At 41.7% G+C, this 22,152-nt stretch overlaps 1 protein-coding gene across 2 annotated transcripts in view; it reads right to left on the bottom strand.

Moving 5' to 3' along the window:
* The window catches only part of LOC126248918 (MAM domain-containing glycosylphosphatidylinositol anchor protein 1-like), a 1,134,762-nt gene that overhangs the window by 300,681 nt on the left and 811,929 nt on the right, over positions 1-22,152 (bottom strand). For both annotated transcript variants that reach the window (XM_049950410.1, XM_049950411.1), the window contains exon 7: positions 9,673-9,799. In XM_049950410.1, the coding sequence (XP_049806367.1) occupies positions 9,673-9,799 (127 nt within the window). The remainder of the gene's footprint in view (positions 1-9,672; positions 9,800-22,152) is intronic.

Raw genomic sequence — 22,152 nt, 5'->3', positions numbered from 1 at the left:
GCAAAATCTCACAAACGCAAATTTGACAGCAACCAGAAAAAAATAACGGAATCATATTTAGTATGACTTCGAACGTCGCGACCTCATTAAATCTCTTTAGACGAACTAATTAATTGAACCTCGAAATTTTCAGGTGACACAAGTAATGAAATAACAAAAGAAATTTATCTTGCAGTGCAAAACTTTGAAAATAGACTCATACTAACAGTTGCTAGTCCTACCTTACTAAAATACACAGGCAATATAATTTATATTGCAGACTAGTAGCTCACAAGTTCCGTATATGTATATTCAGCTAAATTAATGTTTGCAGTGAGGCAGTCTGAAGATAGTTTTTATGTTTCCCTTCACTGATTTGCGTTAGAGGACAAGTAGTAACGGTAATGCTGCGTGTTTCAACTGTGGCTCGCATTAACTTAAACTGATCTCAGAGTGTATGAAATAACAAATCTACACATATTCTTACACATGTATGCATTAAATTCAGACACTGATTAGTAAATAATGTATATTTTCATTAACTGCATATTACAGTATATTATTATTACTGTTATTCTACATTAACGATTTATTATCAGGCTTCAATGTGTGTTCATATTGGTGTTTTTATGTAGATAGTGTAAGGCAGAGCAGCACCAGAGAAATTCGTTTATCAGTGTATGTTGTTGTCGACTAGATGGACGTGAGCGTAGTGGTAACGATGTGCTATTGGCGTGTAAACCAGCTCTAAAGAGACAATAACCCAGTTGAGTTTAGTTCAAATACAATGTAGCGGCAGTTGGATATTGAAGAGAGCTACGTCAGTATCATGCACAGAACAGAATACATTGGTACAGATTCAGTGAAGAGCGTATCAAGAAAATACAGGGATTCAACAGCCTTTTATAGCTATTTACAAAAACGGCAATGATTTATTTCAAATTATCATCGTTCTGCAGTCTTGTGTAACCTCGTCAGATTTTGGTAGCACGCTCCTGTGACTGTGTGTTCTTCCTACTAGCACCACACTTCGGCAATCCTAAGAAACACTCCACGTCATTTGCCCGATGACGGATGGCTCTCAGAATTTTTCAGTGGTGGTGAATCTACGTGTTTAAGCTATTTTCTTTACTCCTGTATCTCGTGGTCATGATGATATACACAGCACATATCTATATTCATTAGGCGCCTAAAGAAGACTGACATGACGCAGTTGCAGTGTTTCCGCTGCTGCCTCAGTCTGGCGTGTTCCAAGAGTTGGTACGAATAGAGCTGCACTCTACCAAAATTATGGTTCGGTCGTCTTGGTACAATACTCAAATAACATAGTAAATGGAAAGACTACCGGTACTACTGGTAAGCACTAGTACGGAAGGAAACGCAAATGAATGCGTGAGATAGAAATTGGGATCCGATGACTTTTCTATGCTTTTCGCTTGTTTGTTTGTTTTGCACGTAATTAGAACGCACTTCCATTAGTGTTAGTCCATTGTATATCCTTAAAAATTGTAAATTGCATTTTACAATTAAAAAAAATTGGTTATTCATGATACTTCTGTGCTTTTATGAAACCAAAGCAATTACTTTTGATGCGAGTACAGTTTATATTCACAAACATAGAAAAATCCATATTATTATTTTTGTTTTTTGAACTCAATAGAATGTTTCACATCATGATCGAAGGCAAAAGTTTCCTGTTTTTACTGATAGGTGCGAAAGTTGTTTATGAATAACAGAAACATGTTTTATACAAGTTCGACGAAATATTGAATAGATGTTTGGTATGTTTTTGTTTTGGATTTTTTAATTTATTTTTTAAATTTTACCTTTTTTTGAGGAAATTGGGTTCTCTGGCGCAACATGACAAATCTGTATTTTATTTTATTTGTACTACATCGTCCCCACGTTCATGTTACAAATCAACAATTTTCAAATGAAACCTGAATTAAACATTGAAAATTTATTTTTTCCTGTAAATGCTGTTTATTTTTAAGTAACGGAAAGAAGGTTAACAACGTATAACAGAAACGCACAGTAGGTTATACAGCCATTTATCTATCCTTGCGTGATTTATATATCCTTACTGATTTATATATCCTTACTGATCGCATATGCAAACATAGCGATCAAAATGAGGTAACGCCCAATAGGTATGCAACACTCCTACTGTACAAGTAACATTGTTACGATCTAAACTCACCAAATCTTCTAGAAAAACTACAATAGTCTCAGCTTGCTTGTGAAAGGCTATGGTAGCCTACTGTGGTATTACAATTCTGGGTATGAGCTGTCGGGAAATCTAGAGGGCGGCGGTGTTTGGCATGTTCAAAACATCATTCAATATATTTTGACTAATGTTCAGTCTTGATCACACCATTTATGTTTCAATGATATAGGTAACCGGTTTCGGTTATTTTTACATAACCATCATCAGACCTGTGGATTAATTTTAGGAAATACTAGAAACCAATCTTTAAATAAGATGAAAGTGTCTAATGACGTCAAAATTTAAGAAGATAAAATATAACAAGATAAAATAAAATTAATCATACCCATGGTTCCCTTAGGATGGTAGGCGGAGCTCCTCAGCTGCTACAAAGTTAACTGATGGTTATGAGTGCTGAGCACGAGCTTAAATATGCAGAGGCTCCGCCTACTTCCTGTCACACTACTTCACAACTGCCAATCAGCGTTCATAATATGACTCCATCGTCAAAGTATAAAAGTAGGAAATACACTAATAACATAAAATTGATTCATTTAAAATGTCTGATTAACAGATGGTATGTGTACAGTTTATTTATATTTTAGATAAAAACAGTAAACTACGATGTGTAACAGTTGTGCCCTCTATGGGCAACCTTAATACTATTACAGTGTCAGTTACATCAAAGATGTGAAAGTCCTTGGAGTTGTGGTATATACCGATTATACCGAGTCGCCTATATCACAATTGCATCTTTGTTGGATGCTGCAGAATCGTCTTACTTTAACTGTAGTTTTCATAGCAATATTCTTTATAGCAGTAGGGTAGCAGCCAAGAGTACGTTCCGCATTATGTATGTCTCAATAACTGATAAAACCGCTGATTAAATTTTTAGAACTCATCGATCTAATAGTTTTTATAATAATCAATGTCAATTTAATAATTTTTTTATGTTGTACAGCATATTTTACATACATAGCTTTTGCCATGGGTATAACTAGTCTTACATTTTAAAACAAAAGAGGAGGTGCTTTTATTATAAAATATCGTCAAAAAGGTCGTAAAAATATTTTTTGCGAAAATCTAATTGTTCATTGAGCAGCATTGATGATTTGGTTTTCAAATGAGCGTATATCTCGATTTCTTCTAAGATATTCATAAGTATGCCCTTATTTGCATAATGAAGAACTTGTAAATTCTGCTCTACTGTCCCCTCAGCATGATTGTTGATTGCTATACGATAGCCGAATACAGATTTTGTTCGTGAGGTACCCGACGTATGTTCTTTGTACCTTACTGCAAAATTTCGACCTGTTTGGCCGATGTATATTTTCTCACAGTCTCTACATTGGATCCTGTACACTCCTGATCTGGTAAATTTTCCATTATCTTTACTTACGGTATGTCTTAATTTTTGTTGTAAAGTATTATCAGTTGTAAATGCTATTGTTATTCGAGAATTTTTGAATGAATTAGTAATTCTATCTGATATGTTTCCCATATATGTCATCTCATATATTTTGGATTACCTATTAGTGGAGTACTTTGTGATTGTTGCACTTTATTAAAAATGATATCTACCTGTCGTGTGGTCATTTCCTTTTTGATCTCATTAGCTTCTAGCGATAATTTTAGTATTTGGTGTATCATAGACTTAAAAAATGCTTTTTTATACTTGTCAGGATGACATGATGTGGCATTAATAATAACATCAGTGGTTGTAGGTTTCCTGTATATGGTGAAGAAATGTTTCCCATTGTCATTAGTTATAGTGAGATCTAGGTAGTTAATAGATCTTCGATTTTCATGCTCAACCGTAAATTGTAACTTCGGATTCATAGAGTTTAATTTTATATCAAGCTTCTCAATTTCATCTTTTGAATCATTATAAAGCAATAATGTATCATCTACATATCGCTTGTAATATATGATTTTATTTGCGATATCATGGTTATTTTTCAGGAATTGCATCTCAATGTGATTCACGAAAATGTCTGCAACTGTCCCAGCCAAAGAATTGCCCATTGCTAAGCCATCTTTCTGACAATAGATTTTAGTATTAAAAGGTAAATAATTGTAATCTAAAGTGCATTCAAGCAGTTCTATAAATTCGGTTATTTCGTCTTTAGTCATATTTTTGTATTGTACTAAGTTATCCCTGATTATATTAATCGTCTCATTAATGGGTGTATTTGTATACAAAGTTTTAATATCTAATGAGACGAAACTTGCACTAGTTGGAATGCCTATATTGTGGATTTGTTGTGCTAATTCATAACTGTGTTTGATACTGAAATTGCTGTCATATATATAGAATGCTTTCAAAATTTTATGAAGTTTCATATTTAGTTTATATGAAGGACTACTTTTGTAGTTGACAATAGGTCGTATAGATTTCTCTTTTTTATGCAGCTTAATCTGTGACCTTAATTTAGGTATTTGGGGATTCATATTTTTCATCATATTCTTTTCTTCAGGGGTCAAGAGGTGAATATTTTCATCAACTAATTTCTTGATCTTTATCTGGAACTTTGGAGTGGGGTCTTTAGTTACTTCAACGATCCCATTTTCATTAAAAAATGAGAGTGTTTTAAATATATAATCGTCTTCTTTAATAATAACAAGGGTATTTCCTTTATCGGCCTTTACTATAATTGCTTTCTCTGCTAGTAGCTTATTATTGATATTTTTAAGTGTTTTATCTTCAGTTTTTCTATGCAGTTTATTTTTCTCTTTTAGAATTAAATCTTTCGTTTTTAGGGCTTACATGCTTCAGGTTTATTTATGTTCGATATTTTGCTTGTTGCTATAACATCAGCAATTATGTGTTTAACATTCGTATTATTTAGTGGGGGAGTTAAGTTATATTTTAAGCCTTTGTCAAGTACCGACATGTCGGACTTTGTGAACTGAATATCTGTAAGATTCATTGTCCTTGGATAAAATTGATGTATATTGCTGACATTTTCTAAAATCTTATTTTGTTGTTTAGCAACGAGTAAATCAATTTTTCTTTGATGTCTTTGGGTAATCGCTTTACTCTTGGCTGCTACCCTACAGCTATAAAGAATATTGCTATGAAAACTACAGTTAAAGTAAGACGATTCTGCAGCATCCAACAAAGATGCAATTGTGATATAGGCGACTCCGTATAATCGATATATACCACAACCCCAAGGACTTTCACATCTTTGATGTAACTGACACTGTAATAGTATTAAGGTTGCCCATAGAGGGCACAACTATTACACATCGTAGTTTACTGTTTTTATCTAAAATATAAATAAGCTGTACACATACTAAATATCTGTTAACCAGACATTTTAAATGAATCAATTTTATGTTATTAGTGTATTTCCTACTTTTATACTTTGACGATGGAGTCATATTATGAACGCTGATTGGCAGTTGTGAAGTAGTGTGACAGGAAGTAGGCGGAGCCTCTGCATATTTAAGCTCGTGCTCAGCACTCGTAACCATCAGTTAACTTCGTAGCAGCTGAGGAGCTCCGCCTACCATCCTAAGGGAGGCATGGGTATAATTAATTTTATTTTATCTTGTTATATTTTATCTTGTTAAATATTGACGTCATTAGACACTTTCATCTTATTTAAAGTTTGGTTTCTAGTATTTCCTAAAATTAATCCACAGGTCTGATGATGGTTATGTAAAAATAACCGAAACCGGTTACCTATATCATTGAAACATAAATGGTGTGATCAAGACTGAACTTTAGTCAAAATATAATAATCTATTGATCACTGTTTTCCATAAATGTGTACCAAAATTGTAAAATCATTCAATATGTTGAAAACTGATCCACGACTGATTTTTCACTTTTGCCACTCTCGCGTCGTACGTTTTCAAGTATCAAGGCCTCATGAGCCCAATTCTTCACAGAGAGGTTGTCGGCCGCTTCGTTCTTCGTCATTCGTGCTTAGCTGACCACAATCGAAGCGTCTACGCCACATTACCATGTGGCGAGTTTTCCATAGTAGCATTTTATTTTATTATCACTCATAGCGAAGCCACACATACTTTAACGCTTTCTTATCACGACTTTCCATATCTTTGGAGCATCTTGTCTAGACGGTTTACCTGCAAACGAAATGCTGATAAAAGAATTGGGGCAGTCCATGTAGTATTCGAATGGTTAAGACAGTGTCTTCATGAATAAAGACCTAAAGCTGCATAACAGCTTCTTGGTGTACAGAGCTGCTGTCATTTCTACGTTGCAGTATGGTTGCGAAACCTGGACAATCTATCGCTGTGTATCAAAAATCTTGAGCGCTCCCACCAACAAAAATAAGATACATCTTGAACATTAAGTTGGATGACCATGTAACCTACATTGAAGTTCTCGAGAAAGCGCATCTAAACAGCACTAAGGCAACCATAATCGATCATCGACTGATGAGGGTAGGCCATGTTCATCGTATGAGTGATACAAGGCTCTCTCACTAAGTCCTTTATCCTGAACTCTGCTCTGGCAGCAGACCTCATGGAGCCCCTCTGGAGCGCTCTAAGGACCAGATAAAACACATCATGAAGGCTATTGGTATAAGCATACAAATATAGGATGAATATACTGCGGACCGCTTGCTGTGGAGGAACAGTACGTCCACCGCTATCAACTTCTTTGAAGGAGAAAGCTGCAGACATGGACAGGCCAAACGACAAGCAAGAAAGCTCCGTCAGTCACAACTCCTCCGTCCTCTAAGAATTCAGTGCGATCTGTAAGGACGCATGTTTTAAGCCAGGAGTGGTCTGCTCAGCTAACGGAAACACATCCACAAGTTGAGCTGAAATGATCATTTTATGAAGGAAGAAGTTGTGCATTCTCGGAATCGAATTGTAGCCGACGACGATGGCGACCGTGACCCCAACACTGCTGAAAGTTTTAGCAGCAGTACGTTATTGTCCATATTTCCTATACATCTTTCTGTTATTAATGAGGAAGCATTAGTTTCTGATTCTACTGTGACGATTATCTCTAATCGAAGGTGGGAAGTGAAAGCTCGTAATACATAACTGAGGTCCACCATCAACCACGGATCCCTGCAAATGACTGCTTTGGCCTGTAATCAGGTGTGTAATTGAGCTGTTTTAACTGTTTCACTTGAGAAGCTGCGGGTGTATTTCTGATTTTCCCTTGGAAGACTGGGTTCCAGAAGTACTGAACGCCGCTTCCCTTCAATGTGGGTATTCGTGATCATCACTGTAGTACATTTCATGGTTGCTGAAATGGAAGATGACCGCAATGTCTCTCGCACTCAGTCCTCTCCATTACCTCATGTGGAAACAGCTAAAATCAGTAGTTTATGTGGGCCGCAATGGAAACAGTTGTGCAATTTGTTGCGAAGAAACTTTTGCGCGAATGTGGGACAATATCACTTGCTGATGTTAACTATCTTTTGAGGTTACTGGTCGTCGTCATTTAGAACAGCTGTTGTAAGAGAAGAGACAGTACATACACTGCTGGCCACCGTAAATGCAACACCAAGAAAGACAAGAGGTAGCACAACAAGATTTATTTTGTAGATAACATGTTGACCAAGTATCAAATGATTACGTTTACAGACGTCTGTGATATGTGGTTCCTGCCAGAATCAGTAGCCAGAGTAGCCGCCATTGTTGGAGATCACCGCTGCCACACGTCTCGGCATTGAGTCAAAGAGACGTTGGATGTGTTCCTGGGGTACAGCAGCCCAAGCAGCTTCCACAAGTTGCCAAAGATCATCTGGTGTGGCAGCTGGGGATGTAATCTGGGTCACTCGTTGAGCAACCATGGACCACATGTTTTCTATCGGCGAAAGATCCGGAAAGCGAGCCGGCCAGGGAAGCAATTCAATCTGGTTATTGACGAAGAACCTTTGGACAATGCGTGCCACGTATGGTCACGCATTATCCTGTTGAAATATGGCTGTGGCCGAGCCCTGAAGGTAAGGAAGGACAACTGGCTCCAGCACCTCGGATATGTAGCGCCGGCTATTTAAAGTACCGGCAATGCATACTAGAGGCGTGCGAGAGTAATATCCAACACCGCCCCATACCATAATACCCGGTGCAAGACCAGTGTGGCGGTGCATAATGCAGCTGTCCAGCATCCTCTCTCCACGGTGTCTCCACACTCGAATCTGACCATCGTGGTGCTGCAGACAGAAGCGTGCCTCGTCAGTAAAGACAACGTCATTCCATTCTGCCGTCCACATCCGTCTGTCATCACACCATTGGCGACGGAGACGTCTGTGGTTCTGCGTCAATGGTAGACGAAGCAATGGACGTCTTGCGGACAGACCACTCTGCTGTAAACGGCGTCGAATGGTACGCGCAGACACTGGATGATGCGTTACAGACGCAATGTGCTGTGCTATGGTTCGGGATGTCACTGAGCGATCCGTCACTGCCATGCGCACAATTTGCCTATCAGCACGTGCAGTGGTGCACCGAGGTGAATGCGATCGACCACGTCGGTCCGTCGTACCCTCCTGCATCCAACGGTCACATATCCGCATTACAGTTGTTTGGTTTCGTCCAACACGACTAGCGATTTCTCTGTATGATAATCCACAATCTCGGTAAGCCACTATCCTTCCTCTGTCGAACTCGGATACTTGATCAAAAGATGTTCGCTGTTGTCTACGAGGCATAACTGATCGTCTTGTGAAACAACCACAAGGTAAACGCACATGCCGAACGTACACTCGTCGAAATCGCCAAGCCTTAAATGGCGCTATGAGGTGGCGCCACAGGCGCGCGTGATGTGCGTCTCCGCTGAAATTCTAATCAGTTGCATATCTCATCGCTGCAAACCCATGGTGTAAATTTCACTTGATTCGGATGCTTCCTTCAGGGTGTTGCATTTACGGTGGCCAGCAGTGTAGATATTTCGGTATTGAGAGTGACGTAACAGTAATTCAAAACTGTTAATAAATGCGTACAATAATACGACTATGAGTACAGCAATGTAAATAACACGTACGCTACAGTGTAGCATTTAAGGAGATGAACTGAGGGTAAAAGTAATGGCATTGTGAAAAGACCGAATACCGAAAGTATGTTTACTCCAAGATTACTTCAGGTAACTAATATTTTCTGCGTCAGACAAGCATTTCTTACTTTAAGATTAATTTCTGCGGTCTTATACTGTATCAGCCTATTTTTCCGCGCAAGATGGTAACCACACACAGCATAAAAAGTCAGAGTAACTGAGGGTCTTACAAACCATCGACAATGTTTTAGAAACTACGAAAACAAACAATTCTATAAAAAAACACAGCGCTAGGATCTGCGTCATTGTTGAGTTTTTTTCACATCTGTTATAGGTTATCATATTTAATTTATGCACATGTAAATGGTCTTCTTTGGAAAGTGTCAAGAGGTATCTCGCTATGTAGTTCAGTAGACTTCATGGTCAGATTAAAATAATTCGCTATTATGAAAAGTTTTTAAATTTACGGTTTAGAAAGCGTAAAAGAACTTCATACCTTGGCGTATAGCTGCTGTGATGGGTTGATCTGGTACGACGAGGCAGTCGTCCCCTTTTCTAAGAGCAACGTCATCCACAGCTATGTCTCCTAGAAATCCGTTCCCTCGGGTAGCTTCAATGATTACCTGATAGACAATATAAAGATAATTTTAGTGCAGTTGTAAATTGATCGTAAAAGATAATACATTTATTGAAAGTGAAGAAAAACCAGAGACGTGAAGCAGTCTAATATAGGCACGCAAAATGAATCTATTCATGTAAAACAATTAGCATAAAAGAATCCATGTCATTTATAAAAACAGTTTGTCCCTAATGTCTATCATCATTAGCACCCCTGCCGGCCGTTGTGGTCAAGCGGTTCTAGGCGCTTCAGTCTGAAACCGCGCGACCGCTACGGTCGCAGGTTCGAATCCTGCCTCGGGCAAGGATGTGTGTGATGTCCTTAGGTTAGTTAGGTTTAAGTAGTTCTAAGTTCTACGGGACTGATGACCTCAGATGTTAAGTCCCATAGTGCTCAGAGCCATTTGAACCATTTGAACCATTAGCACCCCTATTTTGTAGGTGACAGAAAATTAGTCCTGTTACTGTCAGGGTCTGATATTTGCTAATAGTTGATTTAAACCAAATTCACCAAAATTTAAAAGAAGGCATTTGATTCGTAGGTGGACGCTGTCATCTATTAAGAAGAAAAGGGACGGAAAGCAGATATTGTTGTGATAGTGTGTGTGTTTGTGGTTTACGGGCGCTAAACAGCGGGGTCATCAGCGCCCATTGTTGTGATAGGAAACATTAAAGTCATGTACACAAAGCCTCCTTGAAGTAACGATATGGTTTGATTTAAGATGGAACAAATTAGGCGGTTAGTAAGAAGGTCTATTTATACGCTGGCATGAAGAAATTTATGATAGATCCAAGTGGTATCTTTGGCTCAAAGAAATTTATTTCATTGTAAATACTTCGTCAACTTTTTTTTGTGATCTGGGACATTTCTCTGTTTTCTCAGCCTTAATTATCTAATCAGGCAGTTGAGTCTTAGTGTACTATCGATTAGTCGCCAATTGATGAGAGTTTTACCGTTAACTGTTAAGTTATATAGGAGAAAATAAGAGCGTTATTTGTTTTGTAAAATCCAGGGAACATGATGACTCACAGAAATGCTTTCACTGTATAACTAAACTTCTAGTAAAACTATAAGTAGCATTCACAATCAAAAACTTTTAAATATTAAGAAGGAAAAGTCGCTCTGCGACACTCATTGACGCATTTATCATTTTTGTATATGTAGATGCCGGCCGCTGTGGCCGAGCGTTTCTAGGCACTTCAGTCCGGTACCGCGCTGCTGCTACGGTCGCAGGTTCGAATCCTGCCTTGAGCATGGATGTGTGTGATGTCCTTAGGTTAGTTAGGTTTTAGTTCTAAGTGTAGGGGACTGATGACCTCAGAAGTTAAGTCCCATAGCGCTCAGAGCGATTTGAACCTTTTTTTGTGCATGTAGATGCTGTGTCCAGGAACATTAATATCAATTATGCAGTTCTTTTGTGCTGTTTTAGTGTTGCTATAACGTCTTAAGGTAAAACACAATGGTGCTGATACGGTGTGTGCAGAGAGAATAGTGAAAATAAAGCAGCATAAAACGTTGGATTTAGTGCTATATCGAGTACGCGGCGATAAAGAATGCAGTGTTAGATGATGAATTAAGTCGTGACTTAGCATAAAGAACGTTCCAGATGCTGAAGTGAAGTGATTCAGGATACTCATAAAAATTTCTCCTCGTAAATGCACTGTAAAACAATGAGACACACAGTAACGTGATGTATAAGGGCATCAAGAGGGCATGCAACGGTAGAGTGAAATCGGCTGCGTGAGTCTGGATAGCCGATTCCGTTAATTGCGAGGAACGTCGGACTGCCGATGTCACGGTGGCCCGATATTGGATCCAATCGGCACACGCTGCTTCACTCCTCCGGTCGACGAGTTCTGCCAACACGGTGAAAGGATCGACGCAGTAGAGTGAGGCACATTGAAAGAGCAGTACTTACCTCCATACATATACACTGAAGTCGCTTGCTCGCGTCCGTCTGCATACGCACGCTAATCTCACGAACTACTGTACAGATTCTGATCCGGTTTTAACTAATAGATACGCTGATTCACGAGGAATGTATTTATATAATTTACAAATATTTCGTACAACTTGTCTGGATTATGATGAATTAAAATTAAGTTGTGAAATCAGTGCCATTGCCATCTAGAAAACAACCACAATAACGCGAGAGAGCGGTAGTGCGTCGAAAATGCAGCAAGCGGCATGTAATTCCCATCTGGTGTCGTGATATACGAGGTGCATTCAAGTTCTAAGGCCTCCGATTTTTTTCTAATTAACTACTCACCCGAAATCGATGAAACTGGCGTTACTTCTCGACGTAATCGCCCTGCAGACGTACACATTTTTCACAGCGCTGACGCCATGATTCCATGGCAGTGGCGAAGGCTTCTTTAGGAGTCTGTTTTGACCACTGGAAAATCACTGAGGCAATAGCGGCACGGCTGGTGAATGTGCGGCCACGGAGAGTGTCTTTCATTGTTGGAAAAAGCCAAAAGTCACTAGGAGCCAGGTCAGGTGAGTAGGGAGCATGAGGAATCACTTCAAAGTTGTTATCACGAAGAAACTGTTGCGTAACGTTAGCTCGATGTGCGGGTGCGTTGTCTTGGTGAAACAGCACACGCGCAGCCCTTCCCGGACGTTTTTGTTGCAGTGCAGGTTCAAAATGGTTCAAATGGCTCTGAGCACTATGGGACTTAACAGCTATGGTCATCAGTCCCCTAGAACATAGAACTACTTAAACCTAACTAACCTAAGGACATCACACAACACCCAGCCATCACGAGGCAGAGAAAATCCCTGACCCCGCCGGGAATCGAACCCGGGAACCCGGGCGTGGGAAGCGAGAACGCTACCGCACGACCACGAGATGCGGGCATTGCAGTGCAGGAAGGAATTTGTTTTTCAAAACATTTTCGTAGGATGCACCTGTTACCGTAGTGCCCTTTGGAACGCAATGGGTAAGGATTACACCCTCGCTGTCGCAGAACATGGACACCATCATTTTTTCAGCACTGGCGGTTACCCGAAATTTTTTTGGTGGCGGTGAATCTGTGTGCTTCCATTGAGCTGACTGACGCTTTGTTTCTGGATTGAAAAATGGCATCCACGTCTCATCCATTGTCACAACCGACGAAAAGAAAGTCCCATTCATGCTGTCGTTGCGCGTCAACATTGCTTGGCAACATGCCACACGGGCAGCCATGTGGTCGTCCGTCAGCATTCGTGGCACCCACCTGGATGACACTTTTCGCATTTTCAGGTCGTCATGCAGGATTGTGTGCACAGAACCCACAGAAATGCCAACTCTGGAGGCGATCTGTTCAACAGTCATTCGGCGATCCCCCAAAACAATTCTCTCCACTGTCTCAATCATGTCGTCAGACCGGCTTGAGCGAGCCCGAGGTTGTTTCCGTTTGTTGTCACACGATGTTCTGCCTTCATTAAACTGTCGCACCCACGAACGCACTTTCGACACATCTATAACTCCATCACCACATGTCTCCTTCAACTGTCGATGAATTTCAATTGGTTTCACACCACGCAAATTCAGAAAACGAATGATTGCACGCTGTTCAAGTAAGGAAAACGTCGCCATTTTAAGTATTTAAAACAGTTCTCATTCTCGCCGCTGGCGGTAAAATTCCATCTGCCGTACGGTACTGCCATCTCTGGGACGTATTGACAATGAATGCGGCCTCATTTTAAAACAATGTGCATGTTTCTATCTCTTTCCAGTCCGGAGAAAAAAAATCGGTGGCCTTAGAACTTGAATGCACCTCGTGCGGCTTGGGCGTTTTATAGCTGTGCAACACACTTACAGGATCACTGTTTCTAAACCCCGTAATCGTGTCCCATTCCGACGCGTAAGTTTGAAATTCAGCCCGAAGGTGCCCACAAACTTCCTCAATGATGCAAAAGCTTGGCGCCCTGAACCGTCATCTTCGGGTACGACGAAGCTTCAGACAGCAAAGTGAAGGCACTTGCGAAAAGAAAGCTGGCGCTCAGAGGTTGATGTGTCGTGTAAGGTGGGTTAATTATGTGATTCTTGAAGTTTTACCAGCGTACTGAATATTCTATGAGGTTTCGGGATTGCAGCCGGCTGTGTTGACTTCTTGACACACTATTTCGGCTGGCAACCGTCCACCCATCTTCAAGAATGATAGTTCACGGTGTCTGCTTTGTAGCAAAAAATTGGCGTGGAGACGCATGCGCATTGGCGCCCGTCACAGGATCATTCCCTATCGAAATCCGCGCCCTCTGCAAATACTGTTCCATCCGTTGCGCGCAGGAGCATGTGCATAACTGAAACTACATATCAGCCCTCTATCTGAACGCGCGCTCGCTGCGCCAGAAACAGACGTTAGATTTTGCCATACTTGTCGTTATGAATAAAATCCAAGTTTGATGTCGCATCGAAGTCACGCTTTTGCACCATTACGGAGGAAGGTCTTAGGCGCCTTTGAGCCAAATTTCATAGTTATGCGTCGGAATGGAAGACAATTTCGGGTTTCGAAAAGTTATCCTTTAATTCTGTTACGCTGGATGTATGCTTCAGCCGCACCTTTTGCAACCCGCTAATGAAACCAAAATTGTACGTGTGTTTCAACTGTTTCCTGAAGATGGGAACTGTTATTGGTTCAAATGGCTCTGAGCACTATGGGACTTAACTTCTGAGGTCATCAGTCCCCTAGAACTTAGAACTACTTAAACCTAACTAACCTAAGGACATCACACACATCCATGCCCGAGGCAGGATTCGAACCTACGACCGTAGCGGTCGCGCGGCTCCAGACTGTAGCGCCTAGAACCGCTCGGCAAATCCGGCCGTCCATAACTCTTATTTACAAGAGGTATTAACCAAGGTTGGAGAAGTGAAACAAATACGTACCGTAAAGAACGTTGATCGAGTGAACAGAAATTGTAGTGTTTAAACGGTATTAGATCGATTGAAATGCATGTAAGGCAAAATATTCTCTCTCATCTAATTGTTTGTGGATACGAGGTGCATTTTACTTACAGATTAGAGATAGGAACATGTATCGTCTGTAACGAAAGTGGCCTTCAAAGAACGAATTGCTAAAACGAATTTTCGTTTACAAAAATTCGTTAGAGCAGCGCAGGAAACACGTTATTTGAACTCGTGACGGAGAACTAAGTGATGGATGCCGAAAGGTCAAGCTGTAGTATGGTGGTACAACAGGAGCCAAAACCACCAGCTTCAGATTTTCCTTCGTTATCCTCAAAATCGGAAGCAAAAAACCCACACCCTACTCTTGATGCGCTTCCGCTAAAGAAACAAGCTGCGTCGAACGTGTGATGAAAGCAGTGGGGACGAAGATGTACCCAATTTAGAGCAAATCGTGCTGAAAGAGAAAGAGAATCTGAGACCGATACCTGAAACTAACGACTCAAAACAACAGCAGAAGCGGTCAAGGCAGCAGCGCCGAAAGCCACACCGACGAAAGCGTAGGCAGCTCGTTAGACACTATCCAGAGGCCAATTTGACGCGGCACGTGCAGCTGCCAGAGGCCAAAACAAAACAAGTGCAACTACAAGAACGAACTTTCGATAAGCAAAACAAGGGAAATAATGATTCTGCAGTAACAGAACGGTGCCCGTCTCTAACCTAAAACAAACACGACGAAAAACTCAAAACAAAGACTCCAAAGACGTCAGTGGTGCTACTTATCAAAACGAAACCCGGTCAGAGACTCAGATGGAGATTTAATGAGACCTCAAACGTTTATTCAGCTTTAAAACCAACACTGCAATACTGCAATGTAGATACTCGAAAGCTAAGTAATCTACTAATGTAACGTACCTCTTCTGTAATATTTACTGATGTGCTGTGAGTTGTACATGTATGAGAAACAAGGACTGTAAATTTTCATGGATTGCAATGCCACAGGTCTTTCGCAATAAAGTTCTATCCACAAAAAAAAAAAAAAAAAAAAAAAAAAATTGTGGTGGGATCGAATCCAGGCTGCGTTACTTTCTCTCACTATATCTTTTACCCTAGCATTCACCTTTCAATGATGTGTTTTCCTTTATTCCAACCTGGTTGTGATCCAACACACTCTAGCAGTACTAAAATATGGGACGCACTAGCGTTCTATAAGCCGTCTCTTTTATACATGAGCAACACTTTCCCAAAATTCTCCTAATAAAACGAAGTCGAGCGTTCGCTTTTCCTATACCAGCTCGACGTGCTCATTCCGCAACACATCTCTTTGCAGCCTTACTCCTAGATATTTAATCTTTGTGATTGTGTCAAACAACGCACTATTAATGCTGTATTCGAAAGTTACAAGATTATTTTTCCTGCTCATACGCATTAACTTAGTTTTTTCTACACTTAGAGCAATTTGCCACTTATCATACGAAAGAGAAATTCTAAGTGCCGCGCGGGATCAGCCGAGCGGTCTCAGGCGCTGCGGTCTTGGACTGTGCGGCTGGTCCCGGCGGAGGTTCGAGTCCTCCCTCGGGCATGGGTGTGTGTGTTTGTCCTTAGAATAATTTAAGTAGTGTGTAAGCTTAGGGACTGATGACCTTAGCAGTTAAGTCCCATAAGATTTCACACACATTTGAACATTTTTTTGATGTGGAGTTAAGCATTCCGAAATATGACAATTTCAGAATCCAAATTTCTGCCTCCCTCAGATTAGTAATCGCAATCCGTATTATTAATTCACTGAAAATTCTTCCTGTAGTGTCGGCAGACTTGCCAACACTACGCACACTAATTGAAAGAGGCGGCCAAGATGCACGCGCTAACTCACGAAGGATGGAGTGAGGTCTGAAACAGGAGACTTAATGAATGCTTCTTGAATACTTAACTTTTAATCCCTCATTGTATACATCGTTCTTGATGAGCCATCTGGAGATTGTGGCGATACAAGTGAGACTCTTTAGATACATGCAATGTTACAAATGGCGCCTTGCTAGATCGTAGCCATGGACTTAGCTGAAGGCTATTCTAACTGTCTCTCGGCAAATGAGAGAAAGGCTTCGTCAGTGTAGTCGCTAGCAACGTCGTCGTACAACTGGGGCGAGTGCTAGTCAGTCTCTCGAGACCTGCCTTGTGGTGGCGCTCGGTCTGCGATCCTGACAGTGGCGACACGCGGGTCCGACATGTACTAATGGACCGCGGCCGATTTAAGCTACCACTTAGCAAGTGTGGTGTCTGGCGGTGACACCACACTTCCAACAATAGGCTGCGAGTTACTCATCTTTAGAGTGTCGTAATAAGTATGACCGATAACGATAAGATAACCACCTCATTATTTGGCTGTGATGTGAGATTTAAAATATGAAATAATCAAATATTTTTAACAGTAGTTTGAGAACAGTTGTATAGCGAAAAAACATGCGAATCCAAAAATGTGGTGTTTTATTTTTTATGCTAGAAAGAAAACTTTTTCGGAAAACTACTTTGCTTCGTTTTCATATAGTAAGTTCTTTCAGAAGCGCAGCAGATGACTCAACTTTCAGCTTTCTGCCCTCCTAGAATCAAACCTAGATGTGGACAAGATTCTTTGTGTGACATGGCGAAGAAACCTACCATAAAGAGTCCATGACAAAAAATTGCGACAATGAGTCTCAACAAATGCATCATAGAGCGTACTAAACTTCTCAAGAAATGTGCTGTAACACGGCCTAAATATATACTATCATACCCAAAGTATCCGAAAGATCTGAACTGCGTTATGCATGATTTACATGCAGCCCACATAACGTAGCTGTCTTGCAAGTGCTCTAATATCTTCGCGGAACAATCGTTTGACTGTACAAAATGGATACTACAAGAGATCACTAGAGAACACTGTTCTTTATGATAATAAGTCCAGATGTAAACCAACACCATAATATTACAAACGTTAAGAAACACTTCATTAGAGATGAGACAGTCCTTAACGCTTGTAAACTCAATTTTACAACAGTAAGTCACATTTCAAAATCACTACCATATTCATTAGAATTTGAGTTAACTAACACCGTCTCATAGGTCATTTCAACAGGAAAAATTAAACATTTCTATGAACAAGAGTCTCTGAGACAATATCTGGACTCCTAAGGTCTATAAAAATTCGAACTATTTTTGCTTTTTAAAAGGTATATCCAAACCTGTGAAACGTCGTTCCTGAAACGAGTGGTTGATCATAAATTGGATGTTCAACAAACCAGTTAAAAGCAACACGGTTAACAGTGACAAACACTCAATGGAAACCTCAAAATGAGGAACGTATCACCAGTAATTAAAAAAAAATGGTTCATATGGCTCTGAGCGCTATGGGACTTAACATCTTAGGTCATCAGTCCCCTAGAACTTAGAACTACTTAAACCTAACTAACCTAAGGACATCACACACATCCATGCCCGAGGCAGGATTCGAACCTGCGACCGTAGCAGTCGCGCGGTTCCAGACTGAAGCGCCTAGAACCGCTCGGCCACACCGGCCGGCAGTAATTTCTCTGCACTCATGACTGAGCAATTATTTGTGCACATGTTTGAACCTTTAACGACATGATGAACATTTTTGTTTTGGATCTGCAGTGAAACCAAGCACCTATAGTCTTAATAACTAACCAATGCTATTGTGGTTGACAGAGACCAGATCACAGCAACGTTCGTCATTGATGACTAGGCATAAGGAGTCGTGAAATATCGAAGTTTTCGCCAGTATCAGTTACCAAATCTGAACTTGAAAACGTTTGTGTTCTGCCTGGAATCCTCTTATTACTCATATCTCTTTGTTAGCTAACCACGTAAAATGTTTAATGTAATTCCAGGTAACAAAGTCTGCATGTGTTTTAAACGAAGTGCCATGATGTAAACTTTTATGATGCGGACTTGAACCCAGTGTGTAATCATATTGTTAAGTAAGTAAAACCATATGTTAGATATCGAATTGTTTCACCAGCAGGGAGATGTCTGAATCTGAAATGAGGTTACAGTATTTTTACTTGACGAGTTATCGAACCCGGCATATATCGCCGTTGGCTTCTGTCCGCGAATTGTTTGCTCACCAGCAGTTAGATGTGTGCATGTTTGACTAGAAATACGTCATCTATCGTTAATTTTGACAATACGTCAAGAGTCATAAAAAATGGAAATAATTTGTCACTAATTGTTCGGTGTGCATATGCTAGGGCTTGAAACGAAACCGTGAATATTTTTGTGCTGGACGAGGATTCGAACACACATATGTGCCTTTCCTCGAGACCGGGAGGAGTTTGCAATCTTGGGGAAAGCAAAGAAGTGAGCACACTATTATTCTGTATGAGTAAGATACCACGAAAGAGGAGATCCAGCACCAAACTTTTCAATGGCTCAATTTCAAATACACTCCTGGAAATGGAAAAAAGAACACATTGACACCGGTGTGTCAGACCCACCATACTTGCTCCGGACACTGCGAGAGGGCTGTACAAGCAATGATCACACGCACGGCACAGCGGACACACCAGGAACCGCGGTGTTGGCCGTCGAATGGCGCTAGCTGCGCAGCATTTGTGCACCGCCGCCGTCAGTGTCAGCCAGTTTGCCGTGGCATACGGAGCTCCATCGCAGTCTTTAACACTGGTAGCATGCCGCGACAGCGTGGACGTGAAGCGTATGTGCAGTTGACGGACTTTGAGCGAGGGCGTATAGTGGGCATGCGGGAGGCCGGGTGGACGTACCGCCGAATTGCTCAACACGTGGGGCGTGAGGTCTCCACAGTACATCGATGTTGTCGCCAGTGGTCGGCGGAAGGTGCACGTGCCCGTCGACCTGGGACCGGACCGCAGCGACGCACGGATGCACGCCAAGACCGTAGGATCCTACGCAGTGCCGTAGGGGACCGCACCGCCACTTCCCAGCAAATTAGGGACACTGTTGCTCCTGGGGTATCGGCGAGGACCATTCGCAACCATCTCCATGAAGCTGGGCTACGGTCCCGCACACCGTTAGGCCGTCTTCCGCTCACGCCCCAACATCGTGCAGCCCGCCTCCAGTGGTGTCGCGACAGGCGTGAATGGAGGGACGAATGGAGACGTGTCGTCTTCAGCGATGAGAGTCGCTTTTGCCTTGGTGCCAATGATGGTCGTATGCGTGTTTGGCGCCGTGCAGGTGAGCGCCACAATCAGGACTGCATACGACCGAGGCACACAGGGCCAACACCCGGCATCATGGTGTGGGGAGCGATCTCCTACACTGGCCGTACACCACTGGTGATCGTCGAGGGGACACTGAATAGTGCACGGTACATCCAAACCGTCATCGAACCCATCGTTCTACCATTCCTAGACCGGCAAGGGAACTTGCTGTTCCAACAGGACAATGCACGTCCGCATGTATCCCGTGCCACCCAACGTGCTCTAGAAGGTGTAAGTCAACTACCCTGGCCAGCAAGATCTCCGGATCTGTCCCCCATTGAGCATGTTTGAGACTGGATGAAGCGTCGTCTCACGCGGTCTGCACGTCCAGCACGAACGCTGGTCCAACTGAGGCGCCAGGTGGAAATGGCATGGCAAGCCGTTCCACAGGACTACATCCAGCATCTCTACGATCGTCTCCATGGGAGAATAGCAGCCTGCATTGCTGCGAAAGGTGGATATACACTGTACTAGTGCCGACATTGTGCATGCTCTGTTGCCTGTGTCTATGTGCCTGTGGTTCTGTCAGTGTGATCATGTGATGTATCTGACCCCAGGAATGTGTCAATAAAGTTTCCCCTTCCTGGGACAATGAATTCACGGTGTTCTTATTTCAATTTCCAGGAGTGTATAATAAGAATCCTGTGCCGTTAAATGGCCTTTCTAACGCAAGGAAGGAAAGTGGCGACGGAGTTTCTGCTTGTTGCGACTTCCGCCTCTGCTATGGCCCAACTTACATCGGCTCTGCTCCAGTTGGTAGCGAAGGGATATGATGCTATTAATGAGGAATCTGAACTACGGTGCAATCTGACGATCTTCACTTGGTGTTACTAGAGACGTGTGTTTAAAATACAAGCCGTATGTGGGAATCGAACCCATCTCTTGTAATTAATAAAGGATGAGCAATCCACCAGGCCACTAAAGCCCACTTACCCGATTCTCATCATTATGTCATAACGCATAATGCGATTAGCTTACAAATTAAACACGGGGAAAAATTCTGTTCTTCATTAACTGGTTAATTATCAGCAGGCTTCCGACACGGAAATTACTCTAGTCTCATGTCAATGGGATATAAAGATGCTCTTAGCCATCATAAAATCGATTCGAAGTCATTTTGAAATTTTCATTATTTAAAGAAATTTCTTTGATCGAGAAATACCATTGCAGAGTGTGAAGTTACGTTAGTTTCATAGTTCTTTCCATATCTAGGGAAGACTTTTCAAGTTCATATCGGATATCTCTAGCTATACATAGATTACACTAAAACTAAATTAACAGATGAAGACGTTACTTCATAACAGTAATCGCGTTGCATTACTAAATTTACATGCCGTTAGCTAAGATGCTTGTAAAATGCTAAACCCGGCGGTAAACGCCACATTCAAAGCCAGAAGATGTTAATGTATTTTGTTAAATGTGGCGATCATTCTCTCCAGACGACCTCGTCAACGTCACCTACTTCAAGTAGAACAAGGAAGAAAATATTGCAGAAGGTCAACTGTTCTCCGTTGCAATAAACTCATTCTACGTGGTGCAAGTTCACATTTTCGCGGAATTACCCTAACTGCAGAGTCTACTTCAACAACGTAGAAAAAATATTTCAACGTTGCAAAACTCGCATCCGACTCCGAGACCTTACACTTAGTCGCCAATCAGGAATTCCAACTCCGTGGAACACCAGTTTCAGTAAAGTGATGAAGCGAAGACTGTTTACCACTGCTCTTTCTCACCAGAAAATAAACAATTGACTTATCGGGCTCTACAACTACACTGCAACAGTAACTTCGCGAGCAAGAATCACATGAACTGCAGGATTTAAAAGTGCCGCGACTTCTAGTTCTGTATACTCTCCCTAAACTCCGTCCGAACAGGCCTTGGAAGGGCCAACGGTACCGACCGGCCACCGTGTCATCCTGAGCCCACAGGCGTCACCGAATGCGGATGTGGAGGGGCATGTGGTCAACACACCGCTCTCCCGGCCGTATGTTAGTTTACGAGACCGGAGCCGCTACTTCTCAAGCAAGTAGCTTCTCAGTTTGCCTCACAAGGGCTTGCAAACAGCGCTCGGCAGACCGGATGCTCCAGTTCCGTATACTCCTGAGCTAAATTGGCTCTGCATCACTTCATGTCCCAGGTACTGAAACGTCATACTGACTCCAACAATGGGCCCGTTGTGCCAACTTCATTGTTCGTACCACTCGATTTTGTAATCACTGAAATAAAAGTCACATG

The sequence above is a fragment of the Schistocerca nitens genome, chromosome 3, assembly GCF_023898315.1.
Source record: "Schistocerca nitens isolate TAMUIC-IGC-003100 chromosome 3, iqSchNite1.1, whole genome shotgun sequence".
NCBI classification, from domain to species: Eukaryota; Metazoa; Arthropoda; class Insecta; order Orthoptera; family Acrididae; genus Schistocerca; species Schistocerca nitens.
The sequence above is the reverse complement of the archived record's forward strand: the minus strand, read 5'-3'. Positions and strand labels throughout refer to the sequence as shown.